Here is a 27,274-nt window from a genome sequence, read left to right on the forward strand (position 1 = left end):
GCTTCAGTAAATACACACTCGCAACTGTAAAGAAATGTGATCATCAAATGTTTTAGACAAACGTGATTATTTGCCAAATGATTAATCACTAAACGTTGTTGATTATTTTAATAACCTATTATATAATATTTATTATTTTGATTATTAAACAATTAATACATTTTAATTTTATTCATATTTCCACTTGTTTTTTAAGCCATAAAAACATAAAATATTTGGCTAAATGGACAGTAGCATAAACACTGGGTGATGTATTGTACGTATTTGCTTGCTGCTCAGTCCACATGGAAGTACACACAAACAAAACCAAAAAAACTTTAAAGAAAAGCATCTCTCCACAAACTCATTTGAAAAGGAACTAAAAACCAAAACATTTTCTCCTTAAGCTGGCCAGTAGAACATTTATCATCATAAATGTTCAATTTATGATGATTTATCATCAATTAAATCATCAATTAAAAAAATTATCATCAATTAAAAACACCCTAAAGATTTAAAACCGTTAAAAATAAAGGGGTTAAGTCTTTAATGCAGTGTTGAACTGAAGGTGCTGCTGCAGAAATGCTAATATCTTATTCCATGCGTCCTCTTGTGCGTGTGCGTGTGATTGGGTTTGTCCACCCCATAGCATGATAACTGCAGCAACAACACCACAATACATTCAGATGTAAAACACACACACTTGCTTATCACAAATAAAATATAGAATTGGCATCAAGCCAATTATAAAAAAAAAAAAAAAGTAAAAAAATATGAAATGAAAGAATTGGTTATGCATGCATACCTCTCTGTTGCATCGTCGGTAGGCAGAATTTAGTTGCACGAAAGTGAGGTGTGCACGGCGGTTCAATTAAATGACCAGCTCCGGGATAATTCAGGACTTCCAACAAGTGCCGATTTCCTGCTTTCTCCATCATCATCTCCATCTGGGTTTAAAAGGTAAATATCAGGGATCCAAATCATGTCAGACAATTTGAATCAAAGCTTATTAATAGTAAGTAAATGTTTAATAAATGGTACAAAAGGGGTTTGAAATGTCTTCTTTTTAACTCTTTAACTGACAGCATTTTTTTTAAAGTTGCCAATTAGCGCAATATATATATATAGCCTATGAACAGAACCTCTGCTTTTAAAGGTTAACAACAACAACAACAACAACATTTTATTCTAGATTCATGCATTCTTATTATCAACATTCAGAAGCAAGCCAATGCTTCAATGGCGGGGAAAGAGTTAACAAAAGATGTTTAACCTTCAAAAAAGTTGTTCCTGCACCTGAAAACGTTTGTTTTTTTTGCATGTTATCCAAATTTAGGCCATTTGTATACAGTTTCAAAAAGTTACTACAGTTAACTACAGTTTCAGTTATTATCTTAACTGCAGACAATATAATAATGTAACTCACATCTTCAGCAGATTCAACAGCAGGAAAAGTCTGATCATCACCAGAGGCCACCAAAAGAAGTGGACACTTTATTCTTCCAACCTGCATGCATTGAAAAACAAAAAAACAAACAATTAACATTACAAGAAAATAAAAAAATAAATAAAACAGATGGGTACAGGCTCCTCTGGTTAAATGCCTCCTTTGATTTTATTTTCCTCTTAACCACTAGATGGCACAAAGACTTACCTCAGGACTTTCCAAAACATCCACTTATCAATATGCACATTTGTCTGATATTTGACACTATTTCAGGCAGTAAAGTTAATTCTGCGCTCATTTGGTCTAATATTTTATGTTTTATATAGACATTTTATACAAAATGTAGATTTAAGTAGCAAATACGAATCACTAAAATTATTGAATATATTTTGAAAAGGTCTTGATTATGTTTGTCAGTTTTGTAATTAAAGCCACAGTTTTTCAATAACAGAAGAATATGTAAAAGTATTGTATTTGAAGTTAAAGGCAGCCCTTCTGTTGGGGAAAAAGGCATTATATTTAACATGATAGCAAACAGCCGGCTGACTTTCCATTTGTTGACATGACATAGTTAGATTCAGTTGGTATTAAGAAATAATGACCATATTCATAATGAAACCATCAGATTTAAAAATGTGATATTATTAATTTTATATAATAAAATATAATTTATTGTTACTAATATAAATCTATATTAAATTATCATGGGATCTCCTTCAGTGCTTTCAGATGCTTCACTTTTTAAAAAGATTTTGCTTCTATATTTTTCAGATATATTTCTATATTAACAAATGAAGAGTTCAGATGCAAAAGCCTCTAAAAGCCAATTCGGTCAACAATTAGATAATGATACTGTCACGCCCTCACAGCCATCAGACACTGCCACACCCACTCGTTCCCATCACGGGCATTCTGATCACCTGTGCACCATCACCAGCAACACTACTTAAGCACTCCTCACCTTCACACTCACTGTCTGGTCTTGTACAGATCCACCTGTGACCACCTGTCCTTCATAGAAGCCTTCATCTGTATCATCATCATCATCATCATCATCATCATCATCATCATCATCATCATCATCATCATCATCATCATCATCATCATCATCATCATCATCATCATCATCATCTTCATCATCATTTTCGTCTTTACCATCGTCTTCACCTCCATCGTCCTTCGTCTGAGTGTCACCATCCATCTAAGCATCACCTGTGTCCGTTACATCTGATAATAAACTTTGCACTTGCACTAATCCATCTGTGCCCTCATCTGTGTCTGACAGAAGACCAGACCGCATGCAGAGCTCTTCGGACACAGGTGGGGACCACATCGCAGACCACTTCACCACGCTGGTTCACGCTGTATGGTCCTCACTGGTTCACGACACTCCCTCCACCGCTATGCAAGCTAGCGTGTCATCACTTGTACCACCGGTACCCGTTACTTCATCAGCTGCCTGCGTAAATCCCATGGCCCGACCAGCGACCTACAGCAATCTTGCAATGTTCCCTGTATATGGAAGCGACCTCCCATCAGTTCCACAGCGAGAGAGGCCGGGTGGCTTTTATCATCTCATTACTCTTAGGCTGAGCCCTACAGTGGGCACAGTCGCTATGGGAAGTGAATACCCCTGTCATCGGCTCAACCACCGCCTTCTGCACTCATCTAAAAGAGGTATTTGGTCAACAAACAGCTAAATTATCTGTCCATGACCAACTGTTTTCTATTCGCCAAGGCAAATGGTAGACAACGAGTTCCTGTGCATTGAATTTCCGCACGCTGGCCTGTATGAGCAGATGAAATTAATCAGCCCTCGTCACCGCCTTTCGGCATGGCCTCCTCGCTGAAGTCAAGCAACTCATTGTGGTCTACGAGGACGCCATGGGCTTGGAGGCCTTCATCCAGAAAGCCATCCGCGTGTCTTAACGGTTATCTGCATGTGGCCTCTCCTCACCCTCTGCCGATCCTCCGCCCGCTCAACCATCTGTCGCACCTCCATCACCTGAACCCATGCAGATCGACTACCATCTCACCACCACCGAACGCCAACGCACGATATCACAACATCTGTGCCTGTATTGTGGAGGAGATGGACATGGCATTACCACTTGCCCTGTGCAACCCACTAATCCATCTGTGCCCTCGTCTGTGTCTGACAGATACTGAGTGAATGCTCTCCACATAAAGTATATGTTCATAAAATACTTTCACTTCGAACCCACTAAATCCCAGCCTCAGCCCATTCAGAAGTACCAGCATTTATATAGATAGAAGCCTGACAAAAATGCTTATTTCAAAGAAAAACATCAGACGGATTTAAAGGCTAAACAGTCTTCATATTTTAATGACAGCATATTTATTTAAAAAAAAGTATTATATTAATCCAAATAAACTGAAAATAGTAAAAATTTTGCTAAAGTGATTGTTTTGAACAATTATTAACTTGAGTATTTGTATCAAAACTGCCTGCATGTGTGGGGTAAAATGTCCACCATGACAGCTCATAGATTTTTAAATAAAATAAACCACTTTTATGATTTTTCTCACAATCTGTTTCTCAATAAATGTTCAATACAAACATACATATTTTTCTTTATATCATACATTAGGAGTATCAACATATACCATATCTACCATATTATTCTACCATATTAACATACTCACATCTATTTTGGCTGGCGAGTCTGGGCGAGTCATTAAGAAAACATCTCTGTAGATTACTTGGTTTTCCTCATTCACACGTAGTCTATCTACATTCCTGGAATAAATTTGTTTAGGGGTTATCATCAGTCAAATATTTACAATGAACAGATTTACTCTATATTACTAAGCAAATTACTACAATTATGTTCACATTTTTGTTATCATACTGTGGCCCCATAATCTGGACACTTTAATCAAACTTAAATTGACATAAAAAATAAAGACAAATTGGCATTTATTTTACAGAAAAAGTGTCTTACAATTTTTTTTAATAAACATTATTATATGCTTATATACATTATATACATTCACTGATATATAATATAAATATAAATATAATATATATTTATAATATAAATATATAATATATAAATCTTTCATCTTTAATATATAAATCTTTCATGTAACAAGAACCCTCATCTTGACTTGCAGTAGGAACAGCTGGGTGGCAAAAACTGCTAGGTATTACCTCAAAAGTAATTTAAATCAATAAATAATTATTGACCATACCAAAAATTTGAAAAGGAAAGTTTTGAGTGAGAAAAAGAAGTTCAATTCTGGCTTTACTGGCAGGGGGATACAGTAAGAGTCGGGTTGCTTCCATCCTTAAAATTTATAAGACTGCGGTTCATAAGAACAAGGTCAAGCAGCAGACATTGGAGACAACAAAGCTACAGACCGGCAGGGGGTGAAAACGACTCTCCACTGACCGGAATGACTGCCAGCTCATTTAAATGTCACACAACAACCATAGGATGCAATCAAGTGACCAACAAAAAGAATGGCAAAAGGCCGCTGGGGTGAAGTGCATGGCAAGGACAGTTCAAAACAGGCTCATAGGGGCAGGGCTGAAGTCTTGCAAAGCTAGAAAAAAGCCCTTCATCAATGAGAAGCAAAGAAGAGTCAAGCTGAGATTTGCAAGAGACCATAAAGATTGGACTGTAGAGGATTGGAGTAAGGTCATCTCTGATGAGTTCAATTTTCAGGTTTGTCCAACACCTGGTAGCCTAGAAATCTACACGCACCCTAGCGGCAGCAAATCTAATCTGCCCGCGAGTGTCGTCTAGCAACTCTCAATACCCTTCTAAGCTGTAATCGCCAAACTCTTGCCAGGGCAATCACATCGTGTATAGATTCGGTGGGCGGGGCCATAATGACGACGGCCGAGTTGCGTTTGTGTACTTCTAGTAAACACAGAAGTTTTGCCGACCATATACGGCCAATGTTTAATCTATCAACAAGCTCTGCTTCACCTTCGTTGCTCTGGTTGGTAATAGCGCTATCCTATCGCGTGCAGAGGGAGTTTGAAAGACAACCGTTTATCCCGCCCCTCGGATTGAGCCCTGTCAATGGTGAGTTTCCAGACCAAACATCTTGATGTGGGTCTGGCTTGTCAGGCTAACACCTGGGGCCTCATTTATAAACTATGCGTATGCACAAAAGACTGCGTTTGTCGCTCTCTACACAATAATTGGTATTTATAAAAAGCAAACTTGACGGGAAAATGTGCGGCTCTTTACGCAAACTCTGACCCAGGCATACACACAAAAACGGGTGAAATGAGAAATGGCAACACCGTCGACAGATGTAAGAAACGTGAAACTGTAGACCGTTGTGTAAAAGAAATGGCAATACTGCCTCTCATAAATAACCCTAAGACTTCACAAAGCAAGTCTTACAATTAACAGCCTACACAAACACCCATTTGATCAATCTGCAGTGTAAAACAAACAAAATCAAAAATTGAAATCGAAAATTACAAAACAAATGTAAATTAACACAAATTTGCAAAAAGAAACGTGTTCTGCGATAATATTGGAATGTTATACAACTCGTCCTCATAAATAATATGGTAAACAGAACAAAATAATGTACAAAACTGTCATGTCCGTCTGGCGGTGCAGATCAGAGTCCTGCACGGGTCCATTTTTGGAGACCCGCCCCCGCCCGTACCCGCAAGGTTTAGCACCAGATCCGACCCGTGACCCGTGAAAATTTCAAAATTAAATCCGTACCCGCCCAGACCCGTTAATATTTGGCCCGTTACCCGACCCGTGCCCGCGATAAATCACACACGCTAAAACATTCAAATTAAAATGCTTTATTTTTTTTATCCTACACCTCTCTCAACATCAACAGCGTCATGAATGGGCTAATGAAACAGGCAAAAGTGCCTTTAAAGACTCATTGTCAACAATTTCATATAGCTACTCCACTCACCAGCTTTACTTTTACTTCATCCATTGCTACTCCTGCAACGCTCGCTCCTTCTGCGCTACGAGAGGCATCAACTAAAGTTTCAATGTCGCAGTGGTGGTGACGTGATGGGTCAAATGGTATATCATTGTTGCGTGTATGTGTAATGGTAATTTGGACATAGAAATTGTAATAGCCTACAATATGTTGGATGGGGGAAGAAGGAGGCGGGAACCAGCGAACATTTAAAAGACTTTAACCAAACAAAACAAAAGTAACGTGAGTAGCCCTTCATGGACATCTCCCATGCGCACACGCATAATAAAACATAAACACAACTCAACGTCAAATCCAGGTCTGGTGATCTCTCGTCCTTATATGCTTCCGAGCTCCCTCAGAGGACTCGAGACCGTTGTGGCTCGCAGGTGACACTCATTCACAATCACGCCCTGGTCTCTCTCTCTCTCGCTCTCGCGTTCACTTTGCCACAGAAATATTGCACGTATTTTTCATCCGCCCATCCGCGCTACTACCCGCCCGCACAGAGTTAATTATCCGCCCGCATCCCCGCCCGTGAATTTTATAAATGTCATAATCCACCCGTTTTAGCCACTTTTATGCGGCCCGTTGCAGGACTCTGGTGCAGATATATATGCAATTAGATAGACAGATAGATAGATTATTATATATTATATTAATCTATATTATATAATCTATTCTCAAAGTTGCGTTGGGAGTTGGGTCTATACCAGCATTTCCCAACCAGGGTGACGTGAGCAGGGGTGCTGTGTAAAAGGTCCCGGCATGCACTTGCACCGCAGTTCATCTCACATCTGATAAGGCATCTTTACTATCGGTTGCAACTTGAAAATAATCCTTTATGTAGCCTATGTTTCTGTTGATGGATACACGTGCTGGCTTCTCAGTGATACATTACAACAGTGATGATAAAACAAAAAACGTGGGCAAAACGGTCTCTCTTTGTCTTTGAGTGCTGCCGTATGTCTGAATATGACCAGTCATTTTGCCCAATTCGCCATCATCACCCGAGTGTAGAGCCAGAAGACGCAAATGAGAACTTGCGCGCAGAGAGAGAAGATCTGTCTCTATGCACTCACAGCATGCAAATATTGAGTTATCTTTCCAGTTTTGCGCTTGAACAGACAAACTCACACAAGAAGTATGTCAACATGTCCATCTTGATAACTATCCAAGCAGACATAGTCTGTATATGGCTTAAGAGAACTGTATACAGTTGAGAAAGACGACGCATATCCCTGCATTAGCTCTTAAAGGGGCAGTAGCCTGTACTGCTGGCTGTTTAATGTCAAACAAAAGATACAAACATCACTCACTGCTTTTGATTAAATAGCTTGTGTAAATTTAATAAGGATTAAATTTTAATTTAAACAGTTAACTATACAATAATTTTACATTTGATTACTTTATTCAATTTCGCTACCTAAAAAACAATGTTAGACCTACATGAAAAACCTTAAAAGCATTGTTTATTTTATTAGTATTTTTGCTCAATAGTATTTATTTGTGCTGCTGCTTGTATTTAAATTATTTGTTCTTATTTTCTTTATTTTTATTTGACAGTAGTCCTTTTTTCCCTGAACATAATAAATACAGATCCATACTGAAACCGTGAACCTAAAACTGTGATACAAACCGAACCGTGAGCAATCTGTACCATTACACCTCTAGCTTAACGTATGTGGGAGGGTAGCACACTATTCTGAAAGCCTTCGGCAGAATTCAGATGAGCCATTTTAATCTAGATTAATCTAGATTCATTTCTAAATTAATCTAGAATTAAAAAATAAATCTATGCCCACCTCTAATTGTCACAGGCACGCCAGGCTCTGACGTCACAGATTCACAGCGCACGCTCTCACCTGAGAACTAATCACCCACACCTGGCACAAAAGACACACACACATGGACCCAGTCAATGTCCGGTCTCGCTAAGGACTCCCTTGATGATATGTACCTGTCTCCAATGTCTACTCCCAAGTCTTCAGCGATCTCCCATGTCCATTGCGTCCAACTTTGTATGCAAAAAATAATCCAATTTTACAGTCCAAGTCCAGCTTCGTTAACCACTTCAAGGATGTGTTCGGAAAGCCCACCTAGAATGCGTCAGTGGGTCAGCAACTTTATCACTTAAGGCAAAATAATATGTCTGTAAATTAGTATGCCTTGCAGTTTCGGACCCTGGCCGCCGCTAGCCGATCGAACGAGCAGTCACTTCTGACCACCTATCACCAAGGCCTGGATCCCTGTGTGCAGTTGCATCTCGCTGCATACGAGGACACCATCGGGCTTGAACGATTCATCCAACTTTCCATTCGCTTCGCCACTCGTATGCAGTGGTGTCTCGAAGAGCACCTGGGCCAGTCCATGAGCTTCCAGTCCCTCCATCGACCAGAATCCGTCAGCCCTCCAGAACCAGTATCCAAACCAATGCAACTAGAAAATACCCGTTTGACCCCAGTGGAACGGCAGAGATGGCTGGGGCAAGGATTATGTTTGTATTGCGGATCTCCTGATCACTACATCGCCAAGATCGCTACAAGAGTCAACCGCTAACCACCGTTGTGAACCTCATTACTGCCGATGTCTCCTTGCCAGTCTCTGCCATCCACGACTCTGGTTCCGCTGGGAACTTCATCTCAGGCGCGTCAGCTCTAGCTCAAGACGACTCATACTCCTACCATCTACCAAGTTGAATCCATAACAGGAAGACCATTGAGCCGTAAGCAGGTTCGCACCATTGTCGGTCCCGTTCAACTTCAAGTCGGCATCTTACATTTTGAACAAATCCACCAACTGGTTCTGGAGGAATCCACCGCTGATGTGATTCTAGGGCGCCCATGGCTGGAGCAGCATAAACCCGTCGTCTCTTGGAAGTCCTTGGACGTATTCTGCCCTCACCGGGCTTCCAAGTTGCCTCCACACTGGCCATGGGACTGCGCCATCGGTCTGCTTCTGGGTGAGCCAGTGCCCAAGGGGAAAATCTATCTCCTCTCCCTGCTGGAGAAGGCCATGGAGGATTACATCAAGGAAGCACATCCAACCTTCCACGGCCCCTGCTGTATCTAATTTTTTCTTTGTGGCCAAGAAGGACGGAGGCTTGCGGCCCTGCAAAGACTACTGGGCATTGAATAAAATTACAGTCAAGTTCCGTTATCCCTTTCCTCTCGTCCCAACAGCGCTGGAACATCTCCGTGGTGCCACTGTCTTCACCAAGCTGGACCTCCGCAGCGCATATAACCTCATCCGGATACATGAGGGGGACGAATGGAAGACCACCTTCATGACACCCACAGGCCACTATGAATACTTGGTCATGCCCTATGGCCTGGCCAACATCCCCTCTGTATTCCAGGATTTCATCCATGAGGTGCTCTGGGAGTTGCTCCACAAATCCGTCCTGGTATACATCGATGACATCTTGATTTACTCCCGGAGCCTGACCGACCATCACCACCATGTTGCAGAGGTCCTGCAACGCCTGAGGGAGTTCCATCTATACCTTAAGGCCGATAAATGCTCCTTCCACCAGCCCTCAGTGCAGTTCCTTGGTTATCACATCGATCGCAGTGGCATCTGGATGGACGAGGGGAAGGTGGCTGCCATCAGGACCTGGCCAACCCCCTCCACCATCAAAGAACTCCAGAGATTCCTAGGTTTTGCTAATTTCTACAGAAGATTCATCAAGAACTACAGTATCATCTCCAGTACACTCACTCATCTCCTGCGCAGTAAGCCCAAGTCCTGGAACCCCGCGGCCACGAATGCCTTTTAAGAACTAAAGGAAGCCTTTACCACCGCTCCCCTCCTAGTTCATCCAGATCCCACCAAACCATTCATCATAGAGGTCAGTGCTTCCACCAACGTAGCGGGAGCGGAGCTGTCACAACAGCAGGGGACATCCAGTTGACTTCATCCATGTGCCTTCTTCTCCCGGAAGGTCAACCCGGCAGAATTCAATTACGATATCGGCAATAGAGAGCTACTCGCCATCAAGCTGGCACTGGAAGAGTGGAGATATTGGTTGGAGAGATCCCAACATCCGTTCATCGTATTGACTGACCATAAGAACCTCGAGTACCTGAGAGATGCCAAGAGACTCAACCCTCGTCAAGCCCAGTGGGCCCTATTCTTCACAATGTGCAACGGACACGGTGCACTCCACTTATCCACTCTGCTCACACATCATTGGACATTGGCCACCCAGGGGTCAATGAAACCCTCTCACTGCTAAGCGACCGCTTCTAATGGCCCAACATGGCGGCGAATGTAAGAAGGTACGTGCGAGGGTGTCGGGAGTGTGCCATTTTATAACGGATCTACCAGTGTCTGATGGCTACACATGCATCCTAGTGGTAGCAGACCGATTCTCCAAGTCATGTCGTCTAATTCCCCTGAAGGGCCTGCCAACGGCCATGGAAACTGCTGAACTCATGTTTATGTGATTTTCAGATACTACGGAATTCCAAAGATATCATATCGGACCGAGGGCCACAGTTCATCTCCCGGGTCTGGAAGGCCTTCCTATCGCTCCAAGGTGTGACCATAAGCCTCTCCTCTGGCTACCATCCGCAGACCAACGGGCACATGGAGAGGAAGATCCACATTCCACGTGTCACTACTGAAACCTCACTATCCCTCTGTTTCTCCGTCCACAGAGCCTGGCGTAGCCGAAGAGACCCCCCTCCCACTCATCGTGGAGGACGGCACCGTGTATGAAGTTAAGGAGATCTTGGACTCCCAGCGTCGTGGTGGCCTTCTGGAATACTTGATGGACTGGGAGGGCTACGGTCCAGAGGAACGCTTATGGGTACTCAGAAACAACATACTTAACCCTAACCTTACCGAAACCTTCCATGCCTCTCATCCCAACAGACCGGCGCCCAGAGATAGAGGCCGACCACCACGATGTTGGGGTCCGCAGCCCTCAGGAGGGGGTAATGTCACCGACATGCCAGGCTCTCACGTCACAGATTCACAGCGTACGCTCTCACCTGAGTACTAATCACCCACACCTGCAGTAAATCACTACTACAATCACCAGGAGCACAAAAGACACACAAATGCACCCAGTCACTGTCTGCTCTCATTTGCGAAAGGTACTAACCTCTTCTGCTTACCCTAAGGACCCCCTTGATACTGGAGACATACTTACCTGTCTCCGACATCTAATTCCAAGTCTTCAGCGATCTTCTGTGTCCAGCGTGTGTGTGTTCCGTGTTCTCCAGCATCCCTCTCCAGTACCCTCTCCAGCGATCTCCACGTGTATCCTGCAAATCCAAGTCAAGACTAATCACCAGTTTATCCGCATTCCGTCAAGCTCTTAGAACACTGGTTGCTCAATTACCTGATTAATTGACCATCTTGTCTCCGTAGACTCTGTACCGTAACACTAATATATGGCTCTCACAGACCTATAACTTCTTCTTTAGAAGCTCCTCTGTCCTCCACTTGTTACCTGTATTAATGGCACCTGTTTGAACTCGTTATCAGTATAAAAGACACCTGTCCACAACCTCAAACAGTCAGACTCCAAACTCCACTATGGCCAAGACCAAAGAGCTGTCAAAGGACACCAGAAACAAAATTGTAGACCTGCACCAGGCTGGGGAGACTGAATCTGCAATAGGTAAGCAGCTTGATGTGAAGAAATCAACTGTGGGAGCAATTATTAGAAAATGGAAGACATATAAGACCACGGATAATTTCCCTCGATCTGGGGCTCCACGCAAGATCGCACCCCGTGGAGTCAAAATGATCACAAGAACGGTGAGCGAAAATCCCAGAACCACACAAGGACCCAGTGAATGACCTGCAGAGAGCTGGGACCAAACATAGACTGTAAAAAAATATGGACGTAGTGTCCGGAACGTCACCCATAGGATTCCAATAAGCCGTTCTGAAGCTTAAAGTAGGGGTGAGCTGGGCGTTGCCATCTTGCGAGTGAGTCATCGTGTGTCACTCCTGGATAACAGAAAATGGGCAAAAAGGCGGGATGTGCGGAGCTGAGGTGACGCATTTTCTGCAAAGGGACCAGGACCATCTATCTATCTATCTATCTATCTATCTATCTATCTATCTATCTATCTATCTATCTATCTATCTATCTATCTATCTATCTATCTATCTATCTATCTATCTATCTATCTATCTATCTATCTATCTATCTATCTATCTATCTATCTATCTATCTATCTATCTATCTATCTATCTATCTATCTATCTATCATATATAAGGGGTTGACCCGATGTTATTTAAACTGAGCGCATAAAATGCACAGTAGTAAAGAAACTCAAAAAGCAAGCCTCACTGTCACTGACATTCAGGATTCAGTTATGAATGTAATTGTTAAAGCCATTAGAAAAAAAAATATTTTTTAATAGGTTTTTAATAAAAAATAGGTTTTAAGTGTGATTTAAGTGCTGAATGTATGGGTCCACGTGGCATAGCAAACATTTCAAAAACACCAGAACATATTTTCTGAATTTTCTATATCTTACTTGTTCATCTCCTTAATGAATTCAGAGATGTTTTTGTCAAAAGGAATCATGTGACTTCCGTTAATACACACACAGCACTTGGGCTAAAAGACATAAAACAGAAACTGACCAACATACCAATGTAATACAACAAGAAGAAGAAAATCTGTATTCAAAAAGTGGATTAATTTGTGTGGGTTTCCAACCCTTCTCCTGCAGAGCTACTGTCCTACAGAGATTAGGTTTAAATCCAATCAAACACATTTGAACCAGCAGCTAATCAAGGTGCTCAGGGTTACTTGAAAATTATAGGCATATGTGTCAGAGCAGGGTTGGAACTGATGTCTGAAGTAAAGTTGTTCTCCAGGAGCAGGATTGGAGACCTCTGGTGTAGGCCAAGCAAACCTTGATGACCTTGGAGTAGGCCACAATACTAAGTGAGATTACACTTCCAAAAGACAGCCCAAGTACAGCCAGATGATCCTTCTGCACCATTGGATGATTCTTCAGGATCTGGTATGCTTTCTATAGTAAACACGTATAAACAAATATAAATGCACACATCTGTAACTGTAATTGCAAATGTTCACCACACAACCCATTTTTGTACTCAAACCGAATGCACTCGAACCGAATAAATTCTGCTTTTTGGGTTAAGGTTGGTTCTACTATAGAGAAAATGTTTATATATAAATACATTTTAACTTTCTGACTTTGTTAGGAAAGGTCAGTGAGAGAGAACAAACAATTGTAGAGGAGAGAAGGGAATGGGGTGCTTTGTCCATTGCTCTGACAGTGACATTTTTATTTTTATTACAGGCTCATTTCATCTTTCATTTATCCAACATGTGTTCTCCTTTCTTTTTTATGGATTAAGAGCCCATCTTTACACAGAATTTGAAGTTTGCATTCACAAAATTCGGCAGTATAAAAACTTTTGAGTAAACTACTTTTAAATAAATGATTAGGTAAACACAATAACAAGGAAACCAAAGCCTCTAATTTGGTTGTGAATAATGTCCAGCTTAAAGATCCTATGATCATGGCAAATGCATTTAATATTTATTTTATAGATAGTATATCTGAAATGACATGCCTCCTTGTTCCTTCTTCTACTCTACCTCACCCTATAAATAAAGATCAACTTATCTTTCAGATACAAAACATAACTGAGGCAGAGGTAATAAAGATCATTGCTACTCTTAAAAATTCCAAAGCCAAGGATGTCCATGGTATTGGTATCAACTTCGTAAAATCTTATAATGATGCTTTGGTACAACCTCTTATGGTTAATCAGTCAATCAATCAAAAAGAAGTTCCATGGTCTTGGAAAAAAGCCACAGTTACACACATCTTTAAATCTGGGTCTAAGACACAGGTCGCTAATGGATAGTTAAAAAAAAAAAGCATAGTAAACCAACTGATTAAATATCTGGAAATACAGGTTTTACCCCGCTTCATCGTATGCAGTTTGGTTTCAGGCCTAACCATTCAGAGACAGCGAACTGCCTTTTTGTTGAAAAGATGAAGTGTTTACTAGATACAAATCCCCCCACATTTTTTTTATTTTAAGAAGGCGTTTGATACAGTCAACCATCAAGTATTGCTGACTAAGCTTACACATTTTAATTTTTCCACAGATGCAATATCATGGTTTAAATCAAACTTAGGTCCCAGATAGCAAATTGGCTTCGGGCCTGATCTGGCTAAATTTCGGCTGAGATTTTGGCCCACGTACCGCATGGAATTACGGTCCAAGGTTGGCTCAAGAGCTTTTTGCCGAAAGTCAACCTGAGCAATGCCGGAAGCAAACCGAGACTCACCCAGAGTTTTACAATGTACCCAGAAATTATCCAGAACTGGCCCATACCAACGCCGTAATACCCAAATGTCAGCCAGACAAGAACCAAACTGCCACCACCTTTACCCCAGAACTCAGCCACAACTTATCCAGAAGCTCCAGAAAACAGCCATAACTGAGCCAATATTATGCCAGAGTGCCCAAAACAGAAATTATCCCTGTGTAATACTGATATATTGTGCCAGTAATAATAAAAGAATGAGACACTACATGAACGTTAAGTACAGCATTTTATTGAGAGGGGAAGAAAAGATACAAGGAAATATAAAAGCAATGGGGTAAAGTTACACCAATATTAGAGTTAGGCAAAACAAAAGCAACAAATAGTCACAATAATAAAAAATACATAGCAATAAATTAAAATGTTACAATAGAAGTGTGGATCATACTTAAATGAAATACAGAAACAGACCAAAATACAGTGGCTAAGAAATCTCAATGCACTGAAACAGAAGAAAACACATGAAAAAAAAAACAAACAAAAAAAACACCAGTAAATGGTTTGAACATCGCAAATACTCACAATGCAACCAAATACAGAAACACACTGCAAACAGCAAGAGACTTCAACATCCTGCAACAGAAGAAACCGTACATAGAAAAAACACCAGCAAGTGAAGAAAACATGCTCCAAATACAAAGCAACCAATAAATTTGAATAATAAAAACAAAAACAAAAAAAACACTGTCAAGTAAATATTTGTGATGTTGTTCTGCCATTTGCAGGGGATTTCTGTGTTTGGTTGAGTTTTGCGTATTTGCAGCATGTGCTGTCAAACTGATGAAGTTGGTTTCTTCATTTTCTGGGGGTTTTCTTCTGATGTAGCATGTTGAGCCCTATGGTTGAGCCCTCTCAGCCACTGTAACAAAAAGCAACAGCAATAACAAGCAATAAATTAAATTGCTGCAAACAATAATGCAATTATTACATTTTAAAAAAGTGTAAATGTGTCATGCATAAATATTGAAAGACAGAAACAAAAACTGGTCATAAAAGACTAATTATATAAAATGTACAGATTTGAAAAATAACAATAGAGTAAGGCAAAATAAATCCAAGTAGTCACAATACAAGAATAAAAACAAGACAAATTAAATTGTTACAAAAAAGCAATAATGCTATTTTTTTATAGAAAAAACAAGCTGGTTATAAAACAGACAAATAAAATACAAATAATATTTACAGATGTGCAAAAACACTTGTAAAAAAATTGCAACAATGTTAAACAGATTCCATACCTTTAAAATAACTTAAAATGTGTGGAGGTTTTATATTGTGCAAAGGTGTTCCTTTTTCTGCCACCCTCAGTCACCAGCTAGTTGAAACACCATTTTAATCATCTTTCGACCTCCAGCTCAGTTGTCTGAATACATTTTCAGAGCATACAAATAAAGAGTTAAAATTAAATGAAATGAACTTTAGAGACATAAAGCATTTTTATTACAAGACAATAATTAAAAAGTTCAACATTCATGAACTTCTAGAAAGACTTGGAAACAAAGATGCCAATCACAACGTGCCTTCCCATGTACACCTCTCCAATTCACCACTTTGGCAATGTAATTTCTGATTGCTTGATTCATAATCCACAAGAGCTTTAGGCCTACGTTCACTCCACCCAGCAATCCCAGTTCAAGTACCTGAAATATTTTTAATACATGCCATCACTATTAAGTCAAAACAATAACAGTCAACACTAGAACTTGCTTCAGCGCCATCTTGGGTTGGCCTGTTTTCAGGCTGAGAATTCGTTTATTTTCCCAAAGATTCAAACACTTTTAACAGCCGTTTTTATCGTGTTCCTTCGCTCACTCTGAGACAACATATTTTCCGTTAAGCATTGTAAACAGGGGCCGAGAATAATTCTAGCACCTCTAACATTACAACAAATACAATCCAAACAAAGAAGCTAACCGCACACAAAAAAGCCTATAGATTCTACTAGTACTGCGCTGTAGATGGCCGAGTCAAATCTAGTTAAGATTTAAAAAAAAAGTATCAACTTACCTTGATCATGATGTATTAAAACTCCAAAAGATAAAACCAAGATAGCTTGATTGTCAAAGTTAGAACAACAATTTGAATTTCACCGCGAGACTGTGTAACTTCCGGATCCTCTGGTAGGCGGGATGTTGTCACGGAGTGCACTAGTTCTTTTAGTAGTAGTTCTTTTTCTAAAGTGGATTAAACAGCGTGAACGTAAATCAACTACTATTTCCCGGATGCATTGCAAACTGTGTCATCATATTGAATGAAGCAATCGTCATTGTAAAAGCGCTATATAATTCAAGTCGATTGATATTAGTAAACGTCTGCCAGACTGAGCATTATAATCAACATTATAATGGAGATTGTAATAGAGTCTGGGAATCAACGTCACTGCGCGTTGCATTCTGGGTAGTCGCCGCCATGTTTTAGGTCACGCTCATGAGTGTACAATGATAACAAATACGAATCACTAGAGAAAAAACGACTGTATTCGCGTTATTTAAGAACTGCTTGCACTCACTTGGAATGAATGTACTAATATTTGAATCTCTTGCGTACATGAGCACTCAGTCATAATGCCAGGACTTTGCACATATTCATCTTATTTCATACAATCAGAAATCATACGGTCGTATATATATCACACCACACACAGGACTACACGTTGATTTCTCTTTCGCAGTTTTTTTTTTAATATAGCCTAACGAAAAGGTCTGTATCTGATATTTAAAATAATATTGCTTGATCTCAGCCAGTGGGTCATTTGTTTAATCAACATATATCATATCGCAATTCCATAGCGTAACGTAATCATAAGGGATACCATTTGAGAGTATGGCCCGTAATGCAGCTTTGAAATGATTTGAACTGTGAATGCAACTTTAGCCTAAGTATCAGTACTAAACAGTTTTACTGGACTTAAAAGGTGCAAGTAACGTTACAAGAGTCCTTCTACTGAGAGAAGCAATGAAGAATTTCCAGATGTGTTTACATTATTTATGGCGTAACGTTACGCATATGCGGTTCAGAAATCAGAAAACTGTAATATATCGGTTATGAATAATAAATAAATAAACGCAAATTATAAAGACACATTTTGGATAAGCTGTTTATTTTCATTGAGGTTTACTTTTACTTTCACCTTCACCTGTTGTTTCCAAGCTGGTAAACTGACAAATTGCATGTCATTTAGGGGGTTTTTACCCCCCACGCAGTTCACGAGAGCGGCTATAGCAGTCCATAACACAGCAAGCGTACACCATTAGAATGTGTTTTTAACTATCCAACACAAGTTTTTACGTCTCCACTACTACACATTCGCTATGTAGTGTCTGTGTCCTAAAGTCCACGAATGAGATCCAATGTGCTGTTTCCAGGAGGGAAAGCTAAACAATCACACTCCATTTGCAATTCGGTTTCCACTCCGGTCGTGAGTGCGATTATGACAGTTAATGACACAACACGCGTTCACCATTATAACTGTTTTTAGCTGAATTAGTTCTACTTTTAGAACTAAAAGCGTCAATTTCCTATACAACACAGTACCGACAGCGCCTCCGTGACCTAAAGTCCCAAAATGCATTGCGTTGCTTACGTCACGATCCCAGACTCTATTATTCATTGTTAAGCAATTGTGAAAACTCTTGTCAAGCATTGTTTTTTTTGTTGTTGTTTTTTTGCTACAAAAAACAGTTTAACCACAGGTTTTTGTAGTAAACCTTTTTATACAAATGGTAAAATTATTCACCAAAAAACTTTGATTACCATTTGGATAACACCAAATATTCATTCAGTCCCAAATAATCTTTCTAACAGAACAATCATGTCTTCTTTTCTTTTAAAACCTGCTTCCTTTTGATTACTTTGTATTTCATTTTTAAATCACTTTTAGTAAAATTTGAATAAATATCTAGAAGTATTTTAACTAGGCCTATAACAAACATTTTATTTAATTATTTTTGACAAAATGATCCTTATAATGATAGTATGATGAAAATATGAACCAATTAACACCACATCTTCACAGCTGTTTTACAGTATACACATGCCAGAGATATATTATTTTATTATTTGGCTAACCAAAACCCAACCAGATCTCAGCCAAATATTTTCTTATTTTGGCAGACCAAACTCAAGCCAGGACTCAGCCAAACAGATACAATTTGCTTTTTTTGTCTTCTGGTTAGCCAAGCTCCAGCCAGAGCTCAGCCTAATGCCGTTTGACACAAGAGTGTGAAAAAAACAGTGCCAGAATTAAGCCAGAAGTGCCTAATGTAAGCCAGACTCGGCCCAGACTTTGTTGCTATCTGGGGTGATAGAACACAATGGTGTAAAATCACCCTACCTTAGTAATTATGTTGGAGTAACACAGGCCTCAATTTTGGGGCCTTTATTATTCTCAATGTACATTAACGATCTCCCCAATGTCTGCCCTGAACTCCATGCACAGATTTTTTTTTTTTTTTTTCATTTTTGGGTAAGCTATCCCTTTAACACTGCCTGATTTCTCATAGTGCATCTTGCTGCAAACTCTTTCCAATTCTCGAGTATTGATGTTTATCAGTGTGTATTTATAATTTATTATAATTTCTCTTTTTAGAACCCTACTTAATTAAACACTGTTCAACTTTGGAATGAGTGGTCTATGAGTAGTGCGTCTAACTCCTCCTAAACGGACATCATTTATTTGTTCTGATCCGACAATCTTTAGTGGTTGCCACCGGGTATCAGAGATAATGAATAACATTTACTTTGTTAGGCTACATTTAATTGAGTACATTTTTTGGGTAACTTACTTAGAGTATATTTAAAAATGGGTAGGCTACTTTTACTTTTACTCAAGTACATTTCTTGTGAAAAAACTGTACTTTTACTTCATTACATTCGGTGGCGTTCCTCCGCTACTGTCAATGGTAATAATTAATTAATATATTTTAAAATAAGTTATGTATGGAAGCCCGTTTCCGCCACTAAATTAAAAAAAAATAATAATAATTGCGACTTTTTATCTCACAATTCTGACTTTTTTTCTCACAATTGCGAGTTATAAAGTCAGAGTTCTGAGATATAAAGTCGCAATTGCGTGATATAAAGTCAGAATTCTGAGATATAAAGTCGCAATTGCGTGATATAAAGTCAGAATTCTGAGATATAAAGTCGCAATTGCGAGGTATAATGTCAGAATTCTGAGATATAAAGTCGCAATTGCGAGTTATAAAGTCATTGATCTGCCGCGTCCCGACACATGAGTTGTGTCGTGAACACATATAATAAGTATTTTAACTGTAGTTTTAGCTGATAATGATAGAATGATTATCTTATTACCTGAGTGGCATTAATATCTCTGAGCAAACGCGCTCTTGAGGGGATTTTAAATGCAAGCTTTGGCACTAAAACAGAACGGATGTGAGGTGATAACGTTCATATTCTGATGTGTTATTATGGAAATATAATCCCCAGAACATCACCACCCTTAGAATGTGCTGTAATTCATGATTTCCTTAGAGAACGAGTGTGTTGACACGTCCAGTTGGGCCTATGATATGTCGCTATACATAGGCCTACAGTCACCTGAGCGTGGCGCTGCTGGGATCATATTTCATAAATAACGAATCATTAATAGCATATTTCATTAATAACGCATCAGAATATGCTGTAAGGCAGGATTTCGTTTGAGAATTAATTGTATTGACCTCCATATGTGCTCGGTTTTGATCTCAAACGAAATCCTGCCTTACAGCATATTCTGATGCGTTATTAATGAAATATGCTATTAATGATTCGTTATTTATGAAATATGATCCCAGCAGCGCCACGCTCAGGTGACTGTAGGCCTATGTATAGCGACATATCATAATACTTATTATAATGTGTTCACGACACAACTCATGTGTCGGGACGCGGCAGATCAATGACTTTATAACTCGCAATTGCGACTTTATATCTCAGAATTCTGACTTTATATCACGCAATTGCGACTTTATATCTCAGAATTCTGACTTTATATCACGCAATTGCGACTTTATATCTCAGAATTCTGACTATATAACACGCAATTGTGACTTTATATCTCAGAATTCTGACTATATACCACGCAATTGCGATTTTATATCTCAGAATTCTGACTTTATATCACGCAATTGCGACTTTATATCTCAGAATTCTGACTTTATATCACGCAATTGCGACTTTATATCTCAGAATTCTGACTATATACCACGCTTTATATCTCAGAATTCTGACTATATACCACGCAATTGCGATTTTATATCTCAGAATTCTGACTATATACCACGCAATTGCGACTTTATATCTCAGAATTCTGACTTTATAACTCGCAATTGTGAGAAAAAAAGTCAGAATTGTGACTTTACAACTCGCAATTGTGAGAAAAAAAGTCAATTGTGAGATAAAAAGTCGCAATTATTATTATTTTTTTATTATTTAGTGGCAGAAACGGGCTTCCATAAAGTCGCAATTATTATTATTTTTTTTTAATTTAGTGGCGGAAACGGGCTTCCATAGGTTATGACTTTTTCGCAAGTCTCGCGAAACGTTGGAGAGGCTGCTTCGCGAGAGGTGTAGGAATCACCCGCATAAAATTAGCGCGCGTTTAGTCAGAAGATGATGGCCGAAGCAAAGGGAGATGTGTGTGAGGTATGGGAGGCAGATCACCCGTACGTGGTCTCAACTTCAGCCTATGTTTTCAGTCCAAGATGTCAAAAAGAACAGTTTCATAATTTAATGCATGCTGTACATGTGCACCAAAATGAACTGACATCTCAGCATACAATAATTCCAGCACCTGAGAAAACAGTGGTGTAACAATGATGCCTATATTTGAACACTATATGGTAATTTGTTAACTATGGGCACTTTTCCTTTATTGTAATACTATTTCACACACTGTCCATATGTGCTCTTGTGTAAGCATTGACAAATAGTTTGTACAGATTTGTATTTGCAATGCGAAAAGCTTGAGAACGAACCCCGTGAAGAACGAGTCATGATAAAAGAGCTCAAAGACGAGTTTCTAAACACAAGCTAAAAATACATGGACACAATTTTATTTGTCACATTTGCTTTTGTTAACACTATTTGGTAGGTTTAGGGTTTAGTGTGGGTGTATGTTAAAAACAACGTAACAACGCCAGATTCACGCAAATCTCTTCCGGAAAAAAACTAAGCTTTTAGCGCCACCCAGTGGACATTTTACTTCGAAACTGTCGCGATATGTACGTATTGGTACATATTTTGTAGTTTGCAAAAATGTTGCCACAGGTACCAATGAGATCAGGCTAAAAACGAAACAAATTGAATAGCCTAATGTGACATCTTGCATACACAAATCCGGACAGACAGTCTGCAGTGTATACATACATTTCAAAATGGGACTTTTTTTAACAATGCATATTAAAATATAACAACAAAGTATGTTTTAAAAAGAGCTGTGGTTAGCCCAGCACATCATTAATTTACACTGTTTAATCATTAAACACACACACAAAATATATATATTCTATATGGAGGTGTGTGAAAGCTCTCTAAGTAGTCTGAAATTCAGGGTTTTTGCTTCTTATCAATCAGATCGAAAGTTTTTTCATCTATTACTTTTTTACTCTTACTCAAGTAACTATTACGATTGTTACTTTTACTTGAGTAAATATTTCCGTAAGTACTTTTACTTTGACTTGAATAAAGATTTTGGCTACTCTACCCACCTCTGCCGGGTATTTATTAGCACCTAAGAGCTTAATAACAATTCTTTATATATAATGCCAGATCACACCGAATGTCATGTCAAGGTTGGTCCACATTAGCAGACTGTCAACAGATCTAAATTACCTCAAAGTAAGAAACATCAACATCTTGCAAACTCAGCTCGTTTGGACCAAAGTATTCAAGTGCCATGGATGCGAAGCCATGAGATGCAAGCAGGGCAGAGCGGTACTCGACCAAACCACCACCTGCCCCCCACAGGTCCAGCACTCCTGGGTACGGCCCAGGGCCTATACACATATTGAACTTAAATAGTTATGAGTGATTAGAAATGTAATTTATTTATTGTGTGGGGGTGTGTGTGTGTGTATATACCTGGAGGTAGGAATAATGTTCCTTGTACTTCTTCCTCTCTGATGTTTATCCTTTTCACACCTGGTGCTACATGCCAGCGCTCTATGACACTCATTGCCAGGAGTGTTTTCTGGCTGAAGCCTTGAGATAGATGCCCACTGTGTACTGAAATGTGAACTACCATCGGTGTAAGAACATCATACTTGCGTATTCTGTAATAAAGTGTATGCAGTTAAGTAACAAAAGATAGTGCCAAACCCAATAAATAAAAAAGAAACCTGAATAATAAACCTGGTAATAACGCTACCTGAGTGCTTGTGGACTTCCTGGTATGGGTCTCATGCTCCACAGCAACCCCGTTGGTTCTGTTCCTTTATAAGTGCCTCCCAAACTTGCATCTTTGTTCCCTAAGGTATATATAACAGGGAATATTCATGTCATGTACTTAATGTCTGGATCTTGTTCACTTGACAAATTTATTGTAGAATTCTCTATTTGAACAAATGTGCCAGACCAATAAGTTATACTTTGTAGTTATCCTTTCAAGATATCCTCTTCATCTACCTTACTGAAGAGCAGTTAGGTTAGCTCTTCATCTACAGTTAGGTAGATGAAGAGCGCTGGCTCTTCATCTACCTAACTGTTGTGAAAAGCACTATACAAATAAATAGATATTGTTGCTGTGAAGGTGTGGTAAGTTGAATTAATTGATTGCGCAGTTGTTCATCGAGAGTAATTCATGTGCTGGGCTCCATGAACACGCGAGCAGATATGCTGTCCCGGAAGGGAGACTCCACCCCTAGACAGCCTGCATGATCTGGAGCACTCTTGGGCAAGTAGAGGTGGACCTTGTTGCATTGAAAGAGGAATGCCACTACCCAACGTTCTTCTCAAAGGAGAAGGACACATTAGCCCACAGGTGGCCTTCTCTGCACCAAATCAAGAAGGACAGATGCTTGGTTTTAAATGGACTGCATTTATATGGACTGCATTTATATAGCGCTTTTATCCAAAGCGCTTTACATTTTTGCCTCACATTCACCCATTCATACACCGACGGCGATGTCAGCCATGTAAGGCGACATCCAGCTCGTCGGGAGCAGCTGGGGTTAGGTGTCTTGCTCATGGACACTTCGACACTTGGTCAGGTGGAACCGGGGATCGAACCACCAACCTTCTGGTCTTTAGACAACCTACATGAACCACTGAGCCACTGCCGCCCCAGAACTGCCATTTTACTAGTAGTGGCAACACTCTAGCAAAACCAACCGTGGTTCCTGGGGATGGTTTAGCTGCCAACAGCAACCCATGGCCAATTCCATTGAGGAAGGACCTCCTTTGCCAAGTGGGAAGGACAATTTGGCATCCCCAACCTGAGTTGTGGAGCTTTCATCCATAGCCTCTTGATGGGACTTATGAACACAATCTTTGAGGCAAGGACACCTTTTAAAGGTGTCTATATGCCCAAGCTGGTGTTCAGCCTGGGATGTAGACCCAGTATCTTACGAGATTGTTTCAATACTCGTTTCTACAGAAGCTGCTGGACAGCGGCAGCACTCCGTCTGTGCTCAAGGTATAGATAGCAGCTATTACAGCATAAAACACTCCTGTAGCTGGCCAGTTGGTTGGGAATAACGAGAATAAGGGCACATTTCTAAGAGAGGCCATGAGGCTGAACCCTCCTCACCTCAGAAAAGTTCTATCCTGGGACCTGTCCACAGTCCTAAGGGCACTCCAAGGCCTTCCGTTTGAACTTTTTTGGCCTCTGTCACTAATGACCACTCTTCTGCTGGATCTGGCATTGGTGAAGTGAATAGATGATGTGTAGGCAGTTTCAGTAGATACATCCTGCCTCGAGTTTGGGTCTAATGACAGCAAGGTCATCCTTAGACTGATATGAGGATATGTGCTCAATGTGCTTTCCATGTTTTTTAGAGCGTAGGTTATAATATTCTCCTTTCCACTGAGGGTAAGCAGACACCGCACTTTGTTTGGTCCAGGCCTTTAGGGGGTACATCGAGAACTCTAGTCAGTTTGGGCAGTCAGACCAGCTATTTGTGTGCTTCAGAGGCCACTCAAAGGGACTGCCAGTCACAAACCAGAGGCTATCCCATTGGATAGTGGACAACGTAACGCTGGCTCACAAGTTCTTAAACTTTGTCCTAAGAGGGTGAGGGCCCACTCCACCAGGGGAATGGCCTCCTCTTGTACTTGGTCTAGTGGAGTGTCCATTGGCAACATTTGTGCGGCGGCCAGCGGGTCCTAAATATCCACCTTTGCTAGTTTCTATAATGTAGATCAAATCTTCTATAATGTAGATCAAATAATGAACATCAAATTTTGTTGCAATATTATCCTGTTTAACACTGTAAAGCTGCTTTGAAACAATCGTCATTGTAAAAGCGCCATATAAATAAAGTTGATTGATTGATTGATAGATGTCCTGCCTTGCAAAGATTTTGTTTGCTTAACCAGTCCCCAACCTCCAGGGGTTTTTATGAAGGTGTCATGCCCCACAGGCTTCAGCTTCAGGCCTGAGCTCCTCTTGTTAGACAAACATTTAGGTCCTTATCTCATGTTTCCCATAAGCATCAGAAATTGATGCAAAGCTTTTTTCCCAGCTGGGCCAGCAACACCGTGGGGACTCACTCAAACAGCTTTCGGGAATTTGTCATTCTTACAATCACCATGTGAATGCTACCTTCACCATGAACCTAAAAATTGGGTTCAATTAAAATTTCTATTAATTAAGTTCAAACATTAGTTCAATAAGAACAGTGGAAATTATTAGCAACACCAAAGATAACAGGACATTATTTTTTACGTTTCTTACACTTCTGTAGTTTGAGGCCTGTAGTCTGTAGTCTTCCTCCTCTGAGTACTACCTATATTATAGACTTCATTTCCATCATGCATTGCCTCCTGCTATTTGCCCTCATACCCATTTCTGCTTTAACATTTGCTGCAATTTGACTTGCCATGTCTAATTTTTGTGCAAAGAGATGCTCTGCTCTGTACACACATCTCATAAGAGGTTTCAGTAACTCAAAGTATTAGTTACCATTGTGACTTTTGTAAAAGTCATGCATTAGACTACCACACACCTGTAACTGTTCCATTTTCATCACTGATGTAGTGTCCAAATGCCTCCCAGAAGTTATTATCCTCTGACTGAAATAGAGAGTGTATTGTCACCTTTTGACTTGGCGGTAAATTAGCAACAACAATCCGAAACATCTCATCCACCAGCCCTCGACTAGGCTGGACAGAGAGCATTGGACATGTCCTCTTCTGAGTGCTCACAGTTCTATACAGAGATTACAGGAGAGATTGAAATGTGATTCAACGGTCATAGTATATATAAGATGATTTTTGTATGGAAAATAACAGTGTGAACATTTTTCTAAATATTGTGTTTTTAAGTTCTTTGAAAAACAGCAATATGCAATAACTTCTCCTCCTATTGTATTATCTGTTGTCTTTTTTACACTTCCACCCAGTTCAAAGAAACATCTGAAGATACCATAATCTGAAAGTTACTTCTGGCTTGGTTTATAAAGAATATGGATGATAGCCAGAAGATACTATTACCAAAGCATTTGAAAACTTTTCTATCAGATTTAGATGTCAGGCTAATAATATCTATTATATCCAACCTTATTTAGTTTCCAACTAAGCAGTATTACTTGTTTGATGATGACCAAAATATAATTATACAAAAGCATGAACAATGTAAACAAATGTCAATGACTTATGTCAGAAAATAACTATTAAATAACTAATAGTTCAACAGTGGATTTATAAATCAAATTAAATGACTTACCTTAAGGAAATCAGGTTGCTCGCACAGTTTATTTGTTTTAATGCTGTCACACGTGCCATATAGAGAAGTTTACAATGAACAAATCTTGAAGTGAAACTCCTCATAATTGTTGTGGTTCTTCAGGGCAAGAATGAGAAAACAAACGCTGACCCTTGATTTTAACAGTTCCTGTGACTTTGTTTTCTCCACAGAGATGGACAGACACGAGTTCACCAAGATCTCTCTCTCACCGTCCCAAGATTCTCAATGGCTTTTATCCTGTCTCTCCATACCAATGACTGGAATGAGAACCCGGTGTTAATCATTGCACTGATCTTCTTACTCACCACTCCTCTCCTGGCCCAGGTCCCAAAGTGGATCCCCAAAATCAGGATTGAAAACCACCGGACTAGAGTGATTAGCTAGCATGAGAAAATCTCACAAAAAAACAGAGGAGACTAAACAGCAGACAAATTAAATGGAAAGAAGAAATGGGTGCGCAACAAACAAGCAGTAATTAACTGAGTGTGACAGAAAAAAATAAAAATAAGAAGTTAGACAAATCAAACTCCATTCCTGACAAATACATCACATTAGTGTAGTATAATATCTCTTTGCAATAGCAGTTTGTTTACACTTAATGACGTCACAGTTTTCACAAATTAGCATTTTTATAGTTTACACAGATGATTAGTGTTCAGG

The 27,274-nt window shown here is 39.7% G+C and overlaps 1 protein-coding gene across 1 annotated transcript; it reads right to left on the bottom strand.

Moving 5' to 3' along the window:
- Nucleotides 1-517: 517 nt before the first annotated feature.
- On the bottom strand, nucleotides 518-26,046 carry LOC137049100 (bile acid-CoA:amino acid N-acyltransferase-like). The gene is made up of 10 exons (XM_067427486.1): nucleotides 25,875-26,046; nucleotides 23,078-23,177; nucleotides 22,792-22,982; nucleotides 22,543-22,706; nucleotides 13,253-13,372; nucleotides 12,869-12,951; nucleotides 4,094-4,187; nucleotides 1,406-1,486; nucleotides 785-926; nucleotides 518-636 (listed from the first exon to the last, which is right to left on the bottom strand). The coding sequence occupies exons 1-10, from the start codon at nucleotides 26,044-26,046 to the stop codon at nucleotides 518-520; spliced, it is 1,266 nt and encodes a 421-aa protein (XP_067283587.1).
- Between the last annotated feature and the right edge of the window lie 1,228 nt (nucleotides 26,047-27,274).

Source organism: Pseudorasbora parva, chromosome 20, assembly GCF_024679245.1.
Source record: "Pseudorasbora parva isolate DD20220531a chromosome 20, ASM2467924v1, whole genome shotgun sequence".
In the NCBI taxonomy this organism is placed as follows: Eukaryota; Metazoa; Chordata; class Actinopteri; order Cypriniformes; family Gobionidae; genus Pseudorasbora; species Pseudorasbora parva.